The sequence below is a fragment of the Orbicella franksi genome, chromosome 10 (assembly GCF_964199315.1).
Source record: "Orbicella franksi chromosome 10, jaOrbFran1.1, whole genome shotgun sequence".
Lineage (NCBI taxonomy): Eukaryota > Metazoa > Cnidaria > Anthozoa > Scleractinia > Merulinidae > Orbicella > Orbicella franksi.
In genome coordinates, this window is record NC_138154.1 from 15,025,118 (window position 1) to 15,044,844 (window position 19,727).

At 39.6% G+C, this 19,727-nt stretch overlaps 1 protein-coding gene across 1 annotated transcript; it reads left to right on the forward strand.

Moving 5' to 3' along the window:
- The first annotated feature begins 687 nt into the window (after positions 1-687).
- On the forward strand, positions 688-17,896 carry LOC145500344 (EF-hand calcium-binding domain-containing protein 6-like). The gene is made up of 18 exons (XM_081479854.1): positions 688-1,166; positions 2,220-2,320; positions 3,170-3,267; positions 4,176-4,253; positions 4,520-4,586; positions 5,601-5,704; positions 6,258-6,710; positions 8,018-8,131; positions 8,444-8,551; positions 8,892-9,068; positions 9,994-10,210; positions 10,594-10,664; positions 11,076-11,200; positions 12,924-13,123; positions 13,817-13,902; positions 14,995-15,097; positions 15,724-15,792; positions 16,538-17,896. Exons 1-18 carry the CDS (start codon positions 845-847, stop codon positions 16,745-16,747), a joined length of 2,703 nt encoding a protein of 900 aa, XP_081335980.1. The 5' UTR covers positions 688-844; the 3' UTR covers positions 16,748-17,896.
- The last annotated feature ends 1,831 nt before the right edge of the window (positions 17,897-19,727 follow it).

Below are 19,727 nucleotides of genomic sequence, written 5' to 3' on the forward strand. Positions count from 1 at the left end.
TTTTGCCAGGGTACAGCGGTAAATAAAATTAAGGTTTATTTATCTTTTTTCCCAGGGGGTAAATTACGACTTCACTCGTCAACGGGGAGATGGTAGTGATGGATATAAATTATAGTGGCCAATGACTTAGAGAAAGATCACACTGAGAAATCTGCATTTTTTTTATTTTGTAAAATCTTTACAATGAACATAAGCGTATATCTAATACTTTATAAGGTAAATATGAGTCTTATTATAACTAGCATATTTCATTGTTAGAATATCAGTAAAGGATCGTTCTTAGTAAACGTTGTTGAAAGTTCTTTTCAGCTTTTCAAACTACAGAATCTTTGATGGGAATAGTTTGATCTGGGAAAGCCAACGGTTTTAATTTACGTGTGCTCAGTCCTTCTGAAATTGTTATTTCATGCACTTATATCATATTTAGGCAAATATTTGCTTTTGTAGGGAATTTTTAATTGGGACAGATACCGACTCATAATTATGCATCTGTAAAACGCATGGAAAACTTGATATATTTCCCAAGTATATTTATTTTCTGATATAAATGCATTGCCACTATTATTTGTAAGAAATCCTGGATTGAAGGAGACAATTAATTTATCGGAAAATCAAGAGTCAAGTGTCAAAAAAATGTCTAGAGGTGAATAATTAATATTTACATTCTCTATCGACACGAGAAAGTCACTCGACCGCGAGATTAGTTGCATAGCAACCAGACAGTTTATGCACACCGCTAGTCTCGCTGAACAACTCGTCTAATGTTACGCTGTTAGCCATTTTGGAACGAATGGTGTGACGAGAACGGCAACGCAAGCTTTTTCGAGGAGAAAACTACATCAAAATGGCTACGACTAACCTTCCAGCCATACCCCATCCTTTGTCGAGAATGGATGATCCTACAAATTTAAACGTGAGAGGTTTGTCTCGGGACGGATCTCGCGTGGCTTCGCGGCAAAGTTTGACTTTCGCTCAAGATTTTGACCGAGGAAAACTCAACTCCTTACGACCGATAACAGCAGATCAAGTGCCTTGGAGGCTAACACGGTCTTCGAACGGTTTTGGAGGACAACACAGCCCGAGAAATAATGGATTTGTGGGTATTCCAGAAGGTGTGGAGGTGAAGCGAGCCGAAGACCCTAACAAACCGAGTATTCCAATTTTCGGTAAGTCTTCGATTCTTTGCCTTGTCAGTGAAATCTGTGATGCCTATATATTTTATCATGCTTACATTTCTTGAATTTCTCTAAGAGGCGACCAAGGACTTCAAAAGATAGTGTTATTTAACTAATTATGACCCTCCAACCCACAACTAAATAGAACGGAGCACTCCTATCGCTATTTTATGAACGTGAAAATTATATCGAAACGTGCTTGTCCTACAATAGAGATTTGTTACAAATGAGTTTTTTCTGCTCCGGAAGAAAAAGGGCTAAATGTTGAGGGCTATGGTGATTTTTTTCAACACGTTTTCTCCTTTGTGGTTTAATAACAGTTACTCCATATGCCAGTTGAAAGCAACATATAGGGATCGTTTTTAATGGTAGTTAATCATCGAGCCACATAAAGCGAATATCTCCTTTTGTTTGTAGCAACATCTGCTTCACTTCTAGTCGTAACACCTGTCAGTGTATGGCCATAATTGGAATTAGTATAAATATGCTTTCCATTTATTAACGTAAATGTCGTCGATCTGTTAGAAAATTCGTGCGGAAAGTCATTTGAAAATGTAAACAAATATAGCCCATGAGATAAATATTATTTATTTACCCGCTCGCAACCTTCTTCTATGTACACAATATTATGAGACATGGGACGGTTACATGTAAATGAACTAAAGAAAGTTGGTATTTAGGGTGTGACTTCTCAACTCGTTTTTACTCTTCTGAGTTGGTTTTTGTCTATATGTTTGTGGCAAATCAATGTTGATATCTGGACCGAGATATTGTTATAACAACAAGCCACTGATTAACCAGACCATTGGCCATTTTTACCACATTTATTTCTAAATTTATTATATGATCAGCTATTTGGATAAGCTGGCCTCCTCGTATTTTTCTCAGAAAATTGTACATGCTATTAGTCACATGTAGATAAATAATAATTATTACGGTAATTTCTTAAATTTTTCTGAAAAAAGTGCAATTAGTATTGCTTTGTGGGGTACTTAAAATGTTTGCTAGTATTTCTTGAATTTATATTATCCTTTGTTACATTAGGGAGCCGTGCTGACATGGCTAGCCGAGCAGAGAGCCGTCTGTCTCGACTGAACAGTGCGGCATCATCACTACAAGGTCCAGACAAAGCTTCAGTTGATGAGGTACGTCATGACTTGTTACTGGCAGTGAATGATAAATATTTAGAGATGGTAACACCATAATAGAGAGGACTAGCCTCAGACTCTCTTAGAGGGGGACATTGGGGGGGTTCTGAACACCGCAATACTACAAAAAAAAAATTGGCAAATGGCACAATAATGCAAAAAAAAAAATTGCCAAATACCGCAGAACTTTAATACCAAGTCGAAACTCAATGTTATACTGAAAGCACTACTCTGTATGTCAAGTTTAGAACATTTATAACACAGAAATAACAATTAGGAATTTGTTAATGAATGTTAAGTCAGGTAATTCTTGATTTAGACAAAAAGTATACACAAAATAAGTAGCATCCATTGCCATGCTAGCTAATAATTAGCAAAAAATATCTTACCAACAGGAAAAGGCTCGGAAAATGTTAGAGGACTCGGAGGTCATTTTTTAATACCGTCCAAAATTCTAAAAAATCACACTCTTCAGGCTCGGAGAATACCATAGTACCACAATTTGAGATTAAAATTACCTAAATACTGCAAGAAAAATCGTCCAATACAGCAAACCCCAATGTCCCACTCCTCTTAGCCTTACAAAAGAAATCAAGGACTGGATGTTTGAAGTTTTGAATCATATTTGAGCAGCTGTATCACTTGTTAAGGATGTTGATTTTTCTTTTCCATTATGTAATGGAATTTATTTATTAAGTGTCAATGAATTATAATTAATACAAATTATTTTATGATGTTTACATATATGAATCAATCAATCAACTTTATATAATGTAATGTTATTTATGTAATAAATTATATCTGGTAACCCATTGTTTGTTTTATTTTGTCTCGGGTTACTTGTAGATTGAATATATATTAAGAGAGAAGATGAAAACTGGATATTACACAATCAAGAACACTTTCAAAGAATCTGATCCAGAAGCCAAAGGAATAGTTAGCAGGTACATGGATTACCAGTGCCATCTCCTTCGTGCCATGTGTAATTGTGTGTAATCCAACAAACAACAACAAAATATATTTTTCCAGCAAACAGACCACGCCCATGGAAAAGTATCTTGGTTTAAATTCCACCTCCCTAAAAATTCTTGTTTTTAGCTGGAAGCCGCATACTTTTCTTAAAACCCACTGTCTTTTGAAACTTCTCTCCCTCTTGGAATATAGAACTAACGTACAAGTAAATTTCTACACTCAGGTAGACATGCCATGTAATGTAACATGCTTTGAACTATCACTTTTGTGCTGGACTGTTTTTTGTTTTGTTTTGTTTTGTTTTGTTTTTTTTTTGAGGGGGTGCTGGGCAATTTCAAAAAAAGATCCTGCACAGCAAAAATGGCTGAAAAAAAATTGTGCAAGGGGATCCACGGGGGTAAAAGAAAATCAAGCAAGTGCTTTCTACTATCCTGGTCCTATTTTTGATGTTAAAAAAAATTCTTGCGCAAGTTGGTGCCCACCCAAAGAAAATTATATACAACCTAAAAGTGAGAAAAAAATTCATGCCCCACAAAATTGCCCAACCCCCCCCCCTCCCCCCACCCCCTGCTATCAAACAAACAATGGTCTGTCCCTAAGGTGATAGCCTGATTCTCAGATGGGCAGGTCGCTCAAGGCCACACACTCTCTCTCGATGCTTGGCCACAAGCAACCTGGACCGTCTGAGAATCAGGCTACTAACTTAAGATTACAGTTCATAGCATGTTTACCAGTGCAGGAATTTACTTGTAAGCATTCATTCAAATACTGGATTGAAAAATCAATTCATTGAAAAATTGATTGGCTAAATAGACGTATAAGTGACTTCCATTGTTTTGAATATTATTTTTGTCATGATTGTTGTTCTTTCATCACACAGAGAAACTCTGGCAAGGATTTTACAGAACTTCTTATCACGGTCGATCAGTTTGAGCCAGTTTAACAAACTGATGGTTCGGTGAGTTCATTTTGAATTCTCTTGATTGACTTACACTGTACAACGATAAATGAAATGATTATTTAATGGTGAAACTCCTGGATAATGTTTTCATGAAAAAAAAACTGGATACATGTAGAACAGGTTATTGACCGTTAGTTAGTGATTGTATATCATACAATTATATTGTTACTGTTGGTAGTCATGTAGCTGACACCATTCGTGCCCTCACTGTTTAGTATTACTACAAATGCCATATGATAACTTTACCTTGATCTTTCTTGCAGATTAAGACTGGACCACAAAAAGATGATATCATATGATGAGTTTTATGCTTCCTTCAGGCCACCAAAGGTAAGAGGTACATGTAGGCTGTTGTTCACTCCTTTTTGTTTTCAAGTGACTACAGAGTAATCCCCCACAAAAGACTTAGACATACCCCTTTTTGGCATTACATGTAAAGGGCCTACCTACTTACTACCTAACACCTAAAGCCCTTCCTGGGGGTTTGCGGAGAGTGTGGACAATCCATCTTTAACGTTTCTTTAAGATCTCAGCATCAGCAGTCAACTGGTTGGTTCTTTGCCACAAATCACTGTTGTTGATGGTGTTTGGTCAACGTATCCCGAGTATTCAAGCCCTGCACTTTTTATCTTTAAAAAAATAAATAAACAATAGCCTTCATTTGACGCGAAAGCATGCTCGGATATTGTCCGGATATTTGTCCGCGAACATTATCTGTTCCGAGAAGCGAACAGTTTTCCGAGAGCGTAGCTCGTGGAAAACTGTGAGCTTCGAGGAGCAGACTATGCCCAAGGGCAAATATCCGAGCATGTTTTCGAGCCAACTGGAGGCTATTGTGTTTATTATCCTTCAAATATTTTTCGCAACACACGCGGTTTTGAAAATTGGGGAATATCACTGGGAAATATTCAGTCCCGTAACCCGTTTAGACCAATCGCGCGCGAGCAAAAATATTTGATGGACTATAATTGGTTTTATTATATTGTTATTGTTGAGGATGTGCTGCCTGTCATTTTTTATTTTTTTTTTATCTTTTCAACTAAAGCATGCTTAGAATCTCTTGAACTCATGGGCACGAAGTTTCTGTGACAATTCAATATCTGTAAGCCAGTCTTTTGAAGTCAACTTCTTGTGCTGAAGTCGTGAGCTGTTCACAACTGCAAACTCTCTATTTTCTCGTATTTTTCTCCGATCGTTGAACGCGCTAACCCAAAGCCCGAATGGAAGCGGGGACGGGAGGGAGGAGGGGGGTGTTTATTTGCGGTGAAAAAACGGAGAGGCTGTGAACAATCTACTGAAGATAGGACTAATAGCGTTGTCTTACTTTTTTATCCTTCTCTTTAGAAAGCGGATGAAGGTCCAGCTTGGCTGGAACTGGAGAAGCCAGACTTGAAATACATGTCCGCTGCACAAGTGCACGCGCACCTTAAGGAAAAAGCTAAACAGAGGTACATTCTGACTATTAATCTTAAGCCCCGTCCACACAATGGCGGAGAAACTTGAAAACGGCGTTTTCACTCTGAGAACGCATCAAATGTTTCCGTCCACACTACGTCGGAAAAAAAATTGAAAACGCAACAATCACAGGCGGCAGAAATGCTTGGGTGCAACCTTTTGGGTTACGATTTGTCACTTATCGTGACGTCATCCTTTTCCAAAAGTTCCCTTTTCAAAATGTTTTCTGTCCACACTTTAACGCAAAGCCGGCGTTCTCAAATTCCTCCGGTTTGAAGATTGTTTTCGAAAAGCTCCGGATTAGTGTGGACGTTATCGGCCTAACCGAAGAAATGAAGCTGCGATTTCAGGTTTCTCTGGCATAATGTAGACGGAGCATAATCACTGCGAAATACAAAAAATCGCCGATTCGCAAAAATTATCTCGCGCGAAAATTTATTGCCACACGGTAAAACCTTAACTCGAGTTCTAGTTTACGTACATGTTAAAGGCGTTGTTTGCTGAGCTTACATGATGAATGAAAAACACTGCTGTTTTTACCATTAGGTTTTTGGACGTGGCCGATCTCATCCCGCAAATGAACCCGGGAGGTTCGGGACGAATCCTCAAACCCGAGCTGAGAAACGCCCTCAACAAAATGGGATTCTACATGGAGGATGAGGAGTTCGAAAAACTCTGGCTGAAATACGATACTGAGAACTACGGGACGATTCGTGCGGAGAGATTGATGAGCAAGCTTGGCATTGCCATGAGGGATACGGGCTCGAGAGAAGAATCAAGCTCTCCCAGGAAGCTTGAAGTGGAAAGGAAGCATTCTTTAGACGTGGAGAGGTGGTTGAAGAGGAAATTCAGAGAAGGTTTCTCCGACATGAAGCACGCTTTCATGGAGTTGGATTTAGACAGGATTGGGAAAGTGAGTCGAGATGAGTTCAGACGTGTCATGGAAGATTTTGGATTACGCTTGAGTACTGACAAGCAATTGGATGACTTTCTGGCGAGGTTTGTAAATAAAGCAAGTGATTTTAAGATTTGCTGACTTTTCCTACAGTGTGTAAATAAATGCATGTTGAAGGGGCATTATTGACCTCGAAAAGTCGAACCCGAGATATGTATTTTTATTGATAGAAACCTGGTCTAGTTTTGTTAAAAATTACTATTTTTAAAAGTGAACTGAAGCGATGAAAAGAGGGATATTTGGTTGTTATATCAAGGTTGTTATATCAAATTGAACAAGTCTGGCAGCTTGTTTTAAAGCCTGTCTTTCTTTCTTGAAAAAAAAAAAGCAATAGAAAACTGATATCAATTCACTTTTTCATCTTAGTTTCCTGCAACGGCGTTCTTCTCTCAACATTCGCGCGTGACACTTCACTCGCGCGAAACAGGTTCATTGTGACATGTCATGTAACGTCGGAGTAGCCAAGAGAGCGCGCGCCACTAGGGTGAAAATTTCAGCTATATAACAGGACGGAGTTTCTGTCAAGTTGTTATGACAACCTTCCAAGTGTTTGTCTTGTTTTGTGATTGGCCAAAAAGAGTCGGAACTCCTCGTGCAAATCTACCATTTTACGAGGCGGCTGATTAAAAAGTCGGAATTTCATGGATACGTCGTAGATATCATAATTCGGTTTTTTGATTTACGCGCCTTTTATGAAGAGTAGTAGACATTCTTGGGACTATTATTCAAGTTGAAACAACATCATGTCTCAGTATTACTACGTGGTTCTGTCTCACAAGGACTGGGAACTACCAAATTCACGAATTTGATTGGCTGAAATCGATATTGGAAGCGGTCTAGATTTTCCCATCTAGACAGGCATCTAGACCGGTAATGTTTAGCAGTGAAAAAGTTTCAAATTAAAATGCGAAATCAGTGACTATTTCCATCTAACAATATTTATTTATGGAAGTACCAAAAAGCCTGCTAAGAAAAAAAAGTAAAGAGGGCGAGCAAATTTTTTGCAGAATTAAATTCAGCTCATCGCCGTTCGCAAACAAAATGTCAGCTAGTACGAACCAGTTACATTAAACGAATTAAATTGTTCTTGTTTGCGCCGTATAATAAACATCTTATTAACCGAGCTTAGTCGGTCTGTATGGGAGAATCTTGACCTCGGTCATGTGTACAGACCTCACTGCGTTCGGTCTGTACTCACGACCTCGGTCAAGATTCTCCCATACAGACCGACTAAGCTCGGTTAATGAGAACTAAGTAAAAGAAGAAATAAAGCTACGGTTGTTCATTATAATTGTGTTTGTCCTGGTCGTACGCGTGTTTTCTTAAACATCAAACATCCTTTTTTTCATAGATGCGGTGTGGAAGCATTCAATGGCAAGATTTCTTACAAGGAGTTTCTTCGTCGCTTCCAGGATCGCAGTGAACAGGGAATGCCTCACAAGATTTTAGCTAATCCACTACACAGGTATTTTTATATCCATCAGAAATATGACAATGATCTTTTTTTTTTCTCTTCTCGTGTTTTGTTTATCCCAATAAGGTTTTTTTTTCAAACATTTCTTGTTTGTTTCGGAACACTGTCATCGGCTGCCGTGAAAACCGTGCTCTGTAGCTGGGATGTAGCACCCTTTTGGTGAGATCTTTTCTCTCGTTTTTTTGTCTCAAAGATGTGCTAAAATGTTCCCACCAAACGAAGCATCTCTCCTGGGTAGGAAAGAATCGAGAATGTAGAATTTCCATTACTTTCACAACACTTATCGTAGGCTTCTTTTACAAGATACCATCACAGTGAAGTTGGAAGTAATTATTCAACAACTTCAGCGATAGAAGCTAGGATCATGGATTCATTTCAAAAGAACTTCTTGGCACTGTTGGGTACATTCCAGTAAGTATTATATGAAGTCTCTGTTGCACATTCATAGTCTCTCCCCAGCGTCAGTGATCTAGTGCCACGGATTTCGCCCCTTATCAGGTGTATGGGATTAAAAGTTCTTTCTATTGTGTAGGGTGTCGATTTTTGAGTCATCTCTGTCACAGGGAAGGGGAAGTTCGTTACATATTTAGGTCTGAAATAGAGTAAGGGCTTAAAAGAACTGAGTCTCAGACCCCCAGCAAAATGTTTAGAGAGCACCCCCCCCCCCCCCTTTTCTCTCTCTCACGGCCCCTGCTGCGTGGGATACTGCTTGAATGAATTTACAACATGTAACAAAAATCTTTCTTTTCAGTAACATTGATCGCAGAGATTCTGGACTTCTGACCCAGCAACAGTTCCGCGCGGCCATTGAAGGAAGATTTGAACTGAACATGACAGACCAGGAGTTTGACTTGTTTCTGAAAAAAGTTCCTATTGACAGTGACGGGATGGTGAAATATGTGGAGTTCATGTCCAAGTTTGATACGTTGTAAGTGTCATGGGCTTTCACACATTACTTGCGAAAAATTTCGGATGTTTTGTCGGACACTTTATTTCATTTCGGACAAATTTCGGACGCTGCTGAAACACAGCTAAAGTAAATTAACGGCTACAAAACACGTTTTAGACTAAAGCAACATCTGTGAAAATGATAGTTTTACCGCAGCCTAAAGGTTTTATAGATATACCGAAGAGACGAGCAGTAACACAATTTGAAGGGAACTAAGAGCTTTGGAGTTACTTTTATACTGTACTGTAAATGTTTGGGACGCTTCAATCAATCAAAAAATTAAAATTTCGGACGATTTTGTTGTAGGACACTTTTTCTATCAAAATTAAGATCGACCGAAATATTTTGCAAGTAATGTACCATTTGCGTGAGAGAGGTAACGGAATGAGTTTTTCATTTTTGCTTTTCATTTTTTGAATCAATAAAAAAGTTTGCTGAACGCAAAGCCAAGACTAGTTCACATAAAAGTGGAATAATTGTAGGTTTTCTCAGTGAAAATGGACCACAGCTGCTACTAAGGCTTGTAGAGTTTCGAAAAAGTTTTACCTTCTTGAACTAGCAACTATAACTTTTCAGCCTTACCACTACCAGTTTCATTTACAGTTTTATTTATTGGCATTACAAGTTTCAAATCATAACTTACACTACCCGCGTTTAGCGAAGGCTAATCGAGGCGGGCATTGTAATAAATAATAATACATAAGTCACAATAGAAAGAAAATAATTAATTAAATTAGCAAACACATAAGCCGGACTTTCTACTCTCCCGTTCAAATCAAACGGTCTTCCCTTGCTCATTCGACACGTATTTGTAAATTACATTACCATTTATCGTTTTCTAGAATAAACTACAAGGGTGTCAGCATAATGGTTTATCGATTATTTTTCGCCATTTTTAAAACAGTGAAACCAAAAGTCTGTTTGACCGCTCCAGTGTCGTGGACCGGAAAGAAAGTCTCCCTCCTCTACCGGAAATTGACAGCCCACCGATGTCACCGAAGAAACAACTTAGACCAATTAAAACCATGGATTCATATAACAGCCAAGAAGGGAGAAGTGTCGAGGAATTGAAAGCTCTTATCAAGAAAGTTCTACAGAACAATTACCAGGCTTTTGAAGAGGTAAGATTAACAATACTTATCAGCAAATTAAAAATTCTTATTGTAGACTAGGCCAGCGGTTGTATTTCGTAAGTTGCTAAGCAACAGTGATAATGAAGATGTATCTCGATGGCGCGATTACGGAGAGAGGTAAATTTCCATCTGGCCAATCACAGCACGTTTACTAACAAGATCAAACAATTAGAACTCTTAACAAGGTGCTGCACCCCGCGTCAGGCGCGGGAAAATGTTGCGTTACACTCGCTTTATAGCAAGTTTACGCTCTGTAGAATACTTTACACGTAGGATACTTATCATTTCTATTTTTAACCAATCATAAAGCGTGCGTGCTTGTGACGGTCACGAAAACATCATCCTAACACTTCTTTTCTTATTGTTTACAGGCCTTCTATGAACTGGACGAATTGAACAGCAAGAAAATGTCACAGAACGTGATGATTAAACTTCTAAAAAAGTGAGCAATGAGTCGTTTTACACGTCCTTGCTTCTACTTGAAGTATAATTTGACTCTTAGAACTTTTGTAGGCCTTGGAATTTTTTTATCGGATTTCGCATTTTCCACCGTAATTGCAACGGCCTTTGGAGCTGTCATTGCACCCCTTGTTATGTTGCTTTGTACACAGGCGGTTTTTTTAGTTTATTTTTGGCGCCGTTTAATTCACAACAGGCAAAAATTCGTCTCTCTCTGAAAGGTATAGAGCGGTACTTTCATGCGATACTGTTTATTATTCTGTACAAGGTGGTTCTAACTTTAAAGTCTGCGGATGAAAATCTAATGTGTGATCATTCAAATGAAACCTTTTAAGCAGTACTTTCATGCTTTCTAAGCAGTACTTTCTCACTTGTGTCCGCTTCTCTCTGTTAGGTTTGGTCTTTCTATAAGCCGTAATGAGGTAAAGCGCCTCTGGAATACACTGATTACAGATCACAGAGGCTCTCTCGAGTATTGGCAGTTCGTGCGGACGTTTGGTTACTCACTGGATTCTGCAGGTAGCTTTATTTCGTTTTACAACAGTTATTAAATTCTGCGTGTGTTCCGAGAACGCTCTTTCAATTGACGTTCTTATAAACGTCATTGTGACAGGCGTAAAACCCATCACAGCAGAGATGCCATCTTTTGAGCCAGTCAGATGCAAGAGAAACCAATCGTTGCATCTGTATGGGTTTCCTAGAGACGTTTCTGTCACATTTTTAGTCACTTTTAGTCGTTAAAAATCAGTTCTATGTTTTAAGCTAGTTTTCTGGTTTACAAGTTAGCCCTTAGAAGTGTTGTTTCGTTTAAGAAGAGCGTGAAAAATTATGTCCGCGTTCACTTCCTCCGATGAAGAACTACAACTGTAACGCTCAAATATCGTCTTTTCTATTCGCCATGGTGGATAATTCCAGTAGCCTTAAACTTGTCCATCAATAGGTAAAACAGAGCTAATGGGCCCTGTTCTCTGTTCATCACTCTGTTTCAAGCCCCCCTGCGCTGGTTTCTATTACGCCCCTCTATTTTAGACCCCCTCAATAATGAGCCCTTGTCTCTGTTATTAAGTGCCCCCTCTGTAATAAACCCTTTCTTTATTGATTGTCCCATTTTTCCAAGATGCTAAATCAGAACAATTTATGAAAAGAGCAAAAACTATTTTGTGATAACTTAACGCTTTGAAAACTATTTATCCGCCGCAAAAGACATTACCAAGCTGAAATGAACTCCTGAAATTGAAAATAAGCCCTCCTCTCTATTACGTCTCTCTTTTCTCTCCATCCCAGCGAAAAAGATTTTGAGATGAATTTAGCTTGCCCTGTAAAGAGGAGTTAATAGCCATCAGTACCATTGATAAAGGACGTTCGCGCGAAAATTTTCCAACATTGATTTTTCTCGAGACTTTTACCACTGTAAGATGATGAGTTAGTTATGTCAGAAATGTAAAACAAATGGGGGACCACCGGCTTCGGTTTGGAGAGAACATGCCCGGAAGAACACCCTAAATCTGAAAAAATCGGGCTTCGTTAGCGTTAGTGTCTATAGGCGCAAAAATATTGCAATTAGATCTTTGAAGTGAAATGTTCTCTGCCGAATATTGTTTTAAGTGGACCTATTTAATGAATTTAGTCAGGTTTCTTAAAGAACAAGTTCGCATTTGGCGACCATAGTTTCACACACCTTGCAGCCGCAAGATGGCAGGATTCGATGTCCCGTGGACAGAAATCTTGAATTTTTTTTTTAATTTCCCACATTGATTTTTTGTTCAGTTTTGGACAATCTGGAGATAATTGTAAATGAAATCTGTTTCTGGAAAGAAAAGTAGGGGTCACCGAACGTCCAAGATCGTTAAATCCAGGCAAAACTATAGCAATGGCCATCTGCCCTATCATTAGGGAGCTTAAGCACGCGCGTTTTTGAGACGCGGACGGCAACAGGAAGAGAAGATTTCGCATGCTAGGACCGTATTGTCTCCCAGATTTTTTATACTACCCATCTCTAATGAAGAAAAGATACTTAGCAATGTGAATATGGTTGTGTGAGGACAAGTTAAAAGTGAAAGTTGCTCACTTCCGGTTACCGTCCGCGTCTCAAAAACGCGCGTGCTTAAGTTCCCTATTGTTCATTTTATTACTTAGCGCGCGCTCTCATGCATGACGTGGCGTGTGAATTTGCGTGCGCAGTAAGGATGCGCAGAAACAATTAGGGCGAACGTCCTTAAGACCTTGTTTTTGTGTCTCTTAGCTTTTCCTAATGCCAAAGTCTCGCCGCCCAAGAGAGGTGACAATGATTTCATGATGCGATCCAACAAACTGAACAGTGACAAGCACTTACTGCATCATCTGCTAAAATCCAACATCGACTTCCATTGGGAGACACTCTGGAACGAGTTCACCGCCATTGACCGACAGGGCACTGGGACCGTGTCGAGAAAAGACTTCATGGTAAGTTGACCAAGTGAACCACCTAGTTTCCAGGCTTTATGGTCATTGTGGTGCAAGTGTCACCTAGATATCCGCTTAAGGGAGCTATGTCATGTCATGGTTTCCGCATCTTAAAAAGTTAAGCTTAAATTTTTCGAGTCCGTCGTTTGGAGTCCGTGTTAATCTTCTCCATCCTTAACTATCCTTGTTCCTTTATGGTTTCTTATTTTCTCTTTGGTGTTTTTCTATCTTAGTTAACTACTATTTTCAGGTTTCCTTCAATTTAACTGAAATTCTGTGACTGAGCTCTTTTAAGTTTGATAGTCGACTTACAGGGATCCAATGAACGCTTGATTTACTGGTGATCGCAACTTTGAACGAAATAGTTAGACTGCCACCTGCTACCTCCTATCGTGTACTCGGAAAGCTTGTCAAAACACCTTTAAAAAAGCTATGTTAAAATACAGGGGAAGTTTCAGTGTCTCGTCATATTTCGTCTACAGTGCCATATATTGCGCTATTAGTACACATAAATTTACCTTGTTAGCTGTCACACAATTTTCCATTGATTTTTTTAACGAACGAGATTGTGTGACAATCCAAATCAATGTAGCCCATTTAGGTCACGCTCTGATCTTTTAACAAACTTTCGTTCTTTACTTAGCTGAGACAAACTTCTTTTTGACTAAGAGGGAAAATCTTTCTTTTTTACAGAATATTTTGCAAGATATGTGTGTTGAACTAACGGACTACGAGAGTCAGATGTTGTGTGACAAGTTTGATCCCAAGAAGGAGGGAAGGTAGGTCACGCAGTACCGTTTTCTGAATACCCTCTGCATCTGTCACGTTTCAGGAGAGAGGATTACCACTGAGATTTGTTTTGAAGGACCTTTACATTGTTCCATAACGCTTTACTGACCTTAGCCACGGGCTGGATTCAGCGGCAGGGGATGAACAGAAAATTTGTAGCAGTTTCTCCAAACCTAAAAAAAGTCTTGTGATTGCTTTAGACGGTATTAACTTTGCCGCATGCAATAAGCTTACGACTCAGTTACAACCGATTTATCCTACAACTTGCCTATGGTTGTGGTGAACGACACCAAACATGTCTTATGATTTTAAAACAGGTTTTTAAAACCCCACGGCAATCGTAGCCTCAGTAAAACGTTAACCATTTAAGTTGAAAGAAGCCACTAAAGCCACTAAAAACTAGACCGACTTTAATGCAGAGGAACTCGCCATGTTTAAAGCCTGGTTTCCACTAGCGACGCAAGCACAAGCGCAAGCACAAGCGCAAGCGCAAGCACAAGCGCAAGCACAAGCACAAGCGCAAGCGCAAGCACAAGCGCAAGCACAAGCGCAAGCACAAGCGCAAGCACAAGCGCAAGTACAAGCGCAAACACAACGGCCTTGACGCAGGCATAAGCACAAGCGTAAGCGCAAGCGCAAGGATCAAAATTTTTCCTTTTCTTGTACTTGCGCTTGTGCTTGCGTTTGCGCTGCAACAAGTGAAAACGAAATACCGCCCAGGGCATGTAATTCATGGTAGGACACATTTAGTCGCCTTCCCCTTCACTGCTTAAATGCTAACCGCAAGCAAACACATATAAATGCTTAATATAAATACATATAAATGCTTAATAAAGTGTGTTATTAAAGTGTATTAAGTGTATTATTAAAGTGTAAAGGGCACAAACAACTGGTTTCCTTTCTATTCGACTTAGACCACCAAAACAGTATGATGGTGGGTTTCTTTTTTTTTTGTTTTACTTTTTTTTGTGCTACCCCAAAATATATTTTGACAGTTAGAAGTCCTAAAGGGTTTGGAGTTTCGTCCTGAGCACTCTAAGTGAGACCCAAGTTCCTGATTTGCACCTGTTTTATTTCCACAGAGTAAACTATATCAAGTTTTTAGAACCGTACTCCAAACAACGAAGGGCACACCGCCATGGACACAATATGCAAGCTGTTATGAAGCATCCACAGGCTGAACTGGTAATTGGTTCTTGGGTAATTTCTTAACTCTCATAACCCTTTTTAAAACAGATTTAAGAGCCAAGTTAAAGAGAATGACGGAGCTGATCATCTCTTGATGTAGAATCAAATTCTCCCAAGGAGAATTATAAGGGATATATGAACAACCACTGGGGAGAATTTTTATGTTTTATGTTATAAGGACTAAAATGATTAAAAGTTACGGTCGTCAAGCGCTTGTCCCGTGGTTGCGTAAGGTTTGTTTTTTCCAGTCCAGTCGGCTTACCTCTGTGTTTTCTGGTATGAAGCGACTGGGATCTGGTTGGTCAATATCCTCCTCCTCCCCTCCCCTTACTGATTCCCTTGCCCCGTATATATCTCAAGTTTCCCTCTTTTACTGTGTGGCGAGAGGCACTGAGATTTAAGCGTCTTGCTCAAGACGTCAACGCGATGACCTTGGCCAGGGCTCCGACAAGGAAAAGAGACCTTCGAGAACTCGAGTAATCGTGCCAAAAGTCTACAACTGCTATATACGAGGTTAGATACGGGGTCATTCAATGCACGTTGCTATAGAACAGCAGCTTGCATCTAATAATGCGAGGAAACGCTCTGAGAATAATTTTGTTTCTTTCTCTTTCTTTTCGTAGCCAATGGATGATGTTGTTCAAAAACCAAATAAGGGATTGTCGACTATCACAGCTAAACTCAGGGACAAGGTATTAACTGGTTTTCTTATGCATATGTAAGTTGTTATAGTGCTGCGAAATATTCCAACCAAGAGATCTTTTACAAGTAAAGAATTCGCTGGTTTCTATAGACCGAGATAGTGCCACAGGGATACCAGCAGGCAAGAGACTATGATCTAAGAGAATCTAATTTTAGCACGTGGTGGAACTGAGAGGATATTTAAAGAAAGAGACCAGGTTGGTCAATTTAATGACGTAATAGTAGTAAAGGCTTGGTTTTACTACGTTCACCAAAGATGAAAGAAAAAACTTCATAAGGAAGGGGGATTAAATACTCTAACCAAAGGGATTTTTTTCGTTTTAATCATTGGGCGTGTACGGGGATGTGTTCTCTTAGATCATAGTCTCTTCCAGCAGCGGTATCGTAAACTTGAGTCAAACCGAAAGAGAAACAGGGAGTAACTATGTTACGATGGGAGCAATTATGTAACTATGTTTGTAGGAGTAGTTGTTGTTGCTGTTCCGAGACAAACTCTGTGGAAAGTGACAGCGCTAGTCGGACTGTATCTTACGAACGGCTGATAAAACCTGATTTTTGGCTCGTCACGCTTCTCTTCTCTAGTCACGCAACGCTTTTCCCCACTAACTGCTCAAATAACCTGCAGGACTTTGTAAAGTCACGTTTCTTATCACTCAAACAAAGAAAAAACACAAAATCACGGCAAGCATGGTACATTGCATTGTCTTACCGTCTGTTTCGTTTTTTATCTTTCAGTTGTCAGGAAAATGGATAAATCTTATGAGAGCTTTCAAAAAACTCGATAAGGACAACAAAGATTTTCTCACGCTTCAAGAATTCCGTCACGTGTTAGAGCTTTGCAACGTGGTGTTGGATGAGGAAGATATTTATCACATTTTAACAGAGTTTGACGAAAAGGACGGCGATCAGATAAGATACACAAAGTTCTTAGACAAGATTAAGTGACATGTCACTACTAGCGTGCCACACTTGTGTGTACTATCAGCAAATAATTATTTGTACAGTTTTAAAAGTAGAACTTGTTACAAGATTGTATAAATGGGAAACGTCGGCTAAAGAGAGCAAGAAATACTGTGGTCCATATTAATGTTCTCGACTGGAACTACAATGGGCGTCAAGAGTGTTGAGACACTTGGCAGCGAAATTCGATTTCCGTGCGTCTTGGACAAATTTTCTCCCCTTCCCCCTGAAACAATGTTGATTTTTCTGTTTCTTAGACTGCACAGACCACAGCGCCTACACAACATTGAATTTGGGGACCGGGGGTATCAGAGAATTAACGCTAAATGCAAATAAAATAGAATAAGTGCTTAAATATCGAAAAGCGTCATTTCTTAAGAGTGTCTCAACTGCTTTTGTCGCCCACTGTAGCTTGCAATAGAGGCTCATGCGGGGAAATATCATTAAAAAGAGATTAATGTCATTTGAATTTGAAGAGACTCCCCAGATTAACCTCAGTTGCATGCTAGTTCCAGTCCAACACCGAGAATACGAAAATGGTCTACACTGTATTATCAGACCTTATCCCAAGGGAAAAAATTATTGCTTTTGGCGCTGGAGTCCTGCAATTTCATGTGAAAGTTTTCGTGCTGTAATTGTGACACGAAACAAAACAGGTTTCGCCAAGAATTACTGGTTGTGACTTGTTTTCTGCAGCTGTGAAGCGTTAGATATTGTTCGACAACTGTGAACGATAAGAGTAGTTTACATGGTCCGAAACTACAAGAAGGCGGTTTCGGCGCTATTACTCTTAAATCACTCCAGGTCACTCAAACAAGCATGCGCATTCGCCAAGAAACTTTTTAACTATTTAAACAGATCTCTTATGAATCATAATTTTGGTTACCCCTTATAGAATCAAACAAATAGTAGTTCTAATGAAAACTTGAAAAAATCCTTTACGGTAAATAGGAAGCAATAAATCGAAATGATCTCGCGCCTATGCCTTGAATTAGTTCCATTCATCACTACCTTTATAGAAAACTATTTCAAAGCAGGACGTTTCACTTTCAATCTAACCGTGTCATTTACATTTATTAAATTCATTGTTAACGTTTATATTAAAATTCCATTTTAGTTGCACAGTGTATAAAATTTTTTTTGCCTTATAGATTTTTTTTAATTTCCCTGTACAAGCTCGTAAACGATATCTGAGCCCAGACTGTATCCATCAGACAATGAGTCTTATTATTACAGCTGTATTGTGAGGGCGTGGCTTCGAATCTTGTCCGGCGAAGTATCGGAGTTTTCCTGAGCGTTTTTTTGTCACGGAAAGAGTGTTTTTCGTGACTACGGAAAGTTACAGAAGAGTCCAGTCTTCCTAGTTTTCGTGACTGAATACTGATCACTCACTAACTATAGAGAGGGTCTGAATGGGGTTAACCGACTAGCGACAAAGGGCGAAAAATATTACTGACTGCCGACAAAACCAGGAAAAAATTACCGACTAGCAACTAAACAATTAACTGAGATTTATCGACAACCGTCAAAGGTCGAAAATTTTAGCCGAGAACCGACAAAGTAATGAAATTTTAACCGACATTCGACATGTGGACCCCCACCGCCCATTCAGACCCTCAACTACGACTACTACGCCTGCAAGATGTAAAGAAAATTCATCGAGCCCGAGGTCAACCGAAGTATCCCGAAGGATCTCGTCGGTTCGGCTGCATCTGTCCTCGTTTTGCTGGTGAAGTATTTGGAGGTCGGTTTTGTTTTGGAGGTGAAGCAGGACCGTTATTTCTAGTTCACTCTTATCATTCAGGTTCATGGCCTAAAACCTGATAACACACAATTTTGGCCTTTATTGCTTTTCACGCGGCTTTAATCCGCTAAACGTTTCTCAGCGCTTTCTACTTTCTTTAACTTTTGCCGCCCTTTCCACCTGTTGCAAGTTTTACCGCCCTTTCCACCTGTCGCAAGTTTTGCCGCCCTTTCCATCTGTTGCAAGTTTTCCCGCCTTTTTTACGACTCTTATCTGGTTGAAGTTTTCCGCGCTTTCTACCGCTACAAGTTTTTCTCGTTTTTCACCCACTACGAGCATTCTACTGGCTACGAGTTTTCCTGCACTTTCCACCTGCTGCAGGCCGTTCCAGCTCTTTCTACGTACCTGCTAGACGTCTTTCCGCCTTTTCGGAGGCCACACCTTTGTTTTTCGTTTTTCGTTTACGATTTTCCCTGCCATCCCTGCTATGGCTCATTCTTTAGTCTTTAAATTTTGCGGTCGTGTTTCATTTTGGACCGCCAAGTCCATGGCTTACCCTCTTGAAAAATAATTTTTTTATGATTTTTTTGACTCAGCGTTGTGAGCATGGCTTCATAGACATATTCTCTTGCATGGTATCCTACAGAATCCTGCTTAATTAAGGACGTTCGCGCTAACTGTTTCTGCGCATCCTTACTGCGCACGCAAATTCACACTCCACGTCATGCATCGATGCGCGCGCTGCAGATGGCCATTGCTATAGCTTTGCCTGGATTTAACGATCTTGGACGTTCGGTGATCCCTATTTATCCTTTTGATGGATCATTTTCTCTACCGATTTTCTGCGTTTAGCGAAAAAATGAAGACAATTTATTGAAATACATTATCGAAGTCCGCTTCGTTTATTTTTGCGGCGGTTTCAAATGCTACAAGTTTTTCTCGTTTTTCACCCACTACGAGCATTCTACTGGCTACGAGTTTTCCTGCACTTTCCACCTGCTGCAAGCCGTTCCAGCTCTTTCTACGTACCTGCTAGACGCCTCTGGGTTAAGTTTTGTGAAAACGTTGGTAGCAATTGGATTTATTTACGCAACAGACCCACTTCTACAAAATATGAGTAAGATCGTTTGCCTCCGTTGACTCACCTTCGATATTTCTTAACAATAATCCCCAGTAGACCATGCTGAATTACGTGCACCAATTTTGCAAAATCAGGGTAGT

Excerpts from the sequence above, each read along its gene's own strand:
- LOC145500344 (XM_081479854.1), top strand. The coding sequence starts at position 845 with ATGGCTACGACTAACCTTCCAGCCATACCCCATCCTTTGTCGAGAATG. Across the intron at positions 8,552-8,891 it reads GCACTGTTGGGTACATTCCA|TAACATTGATCGCAGAGATT; the intron begins GTAAGTATTATA and ends CTTTCTTTTCAG. Across the intron at positions 15,098-15,723 it reads AGCATCCACAGGCTGAACTG|CCAATGGATGATGTTGTTCA; the intron begins GTAATTGGTTCT and ends TTCTTTTCGTAG.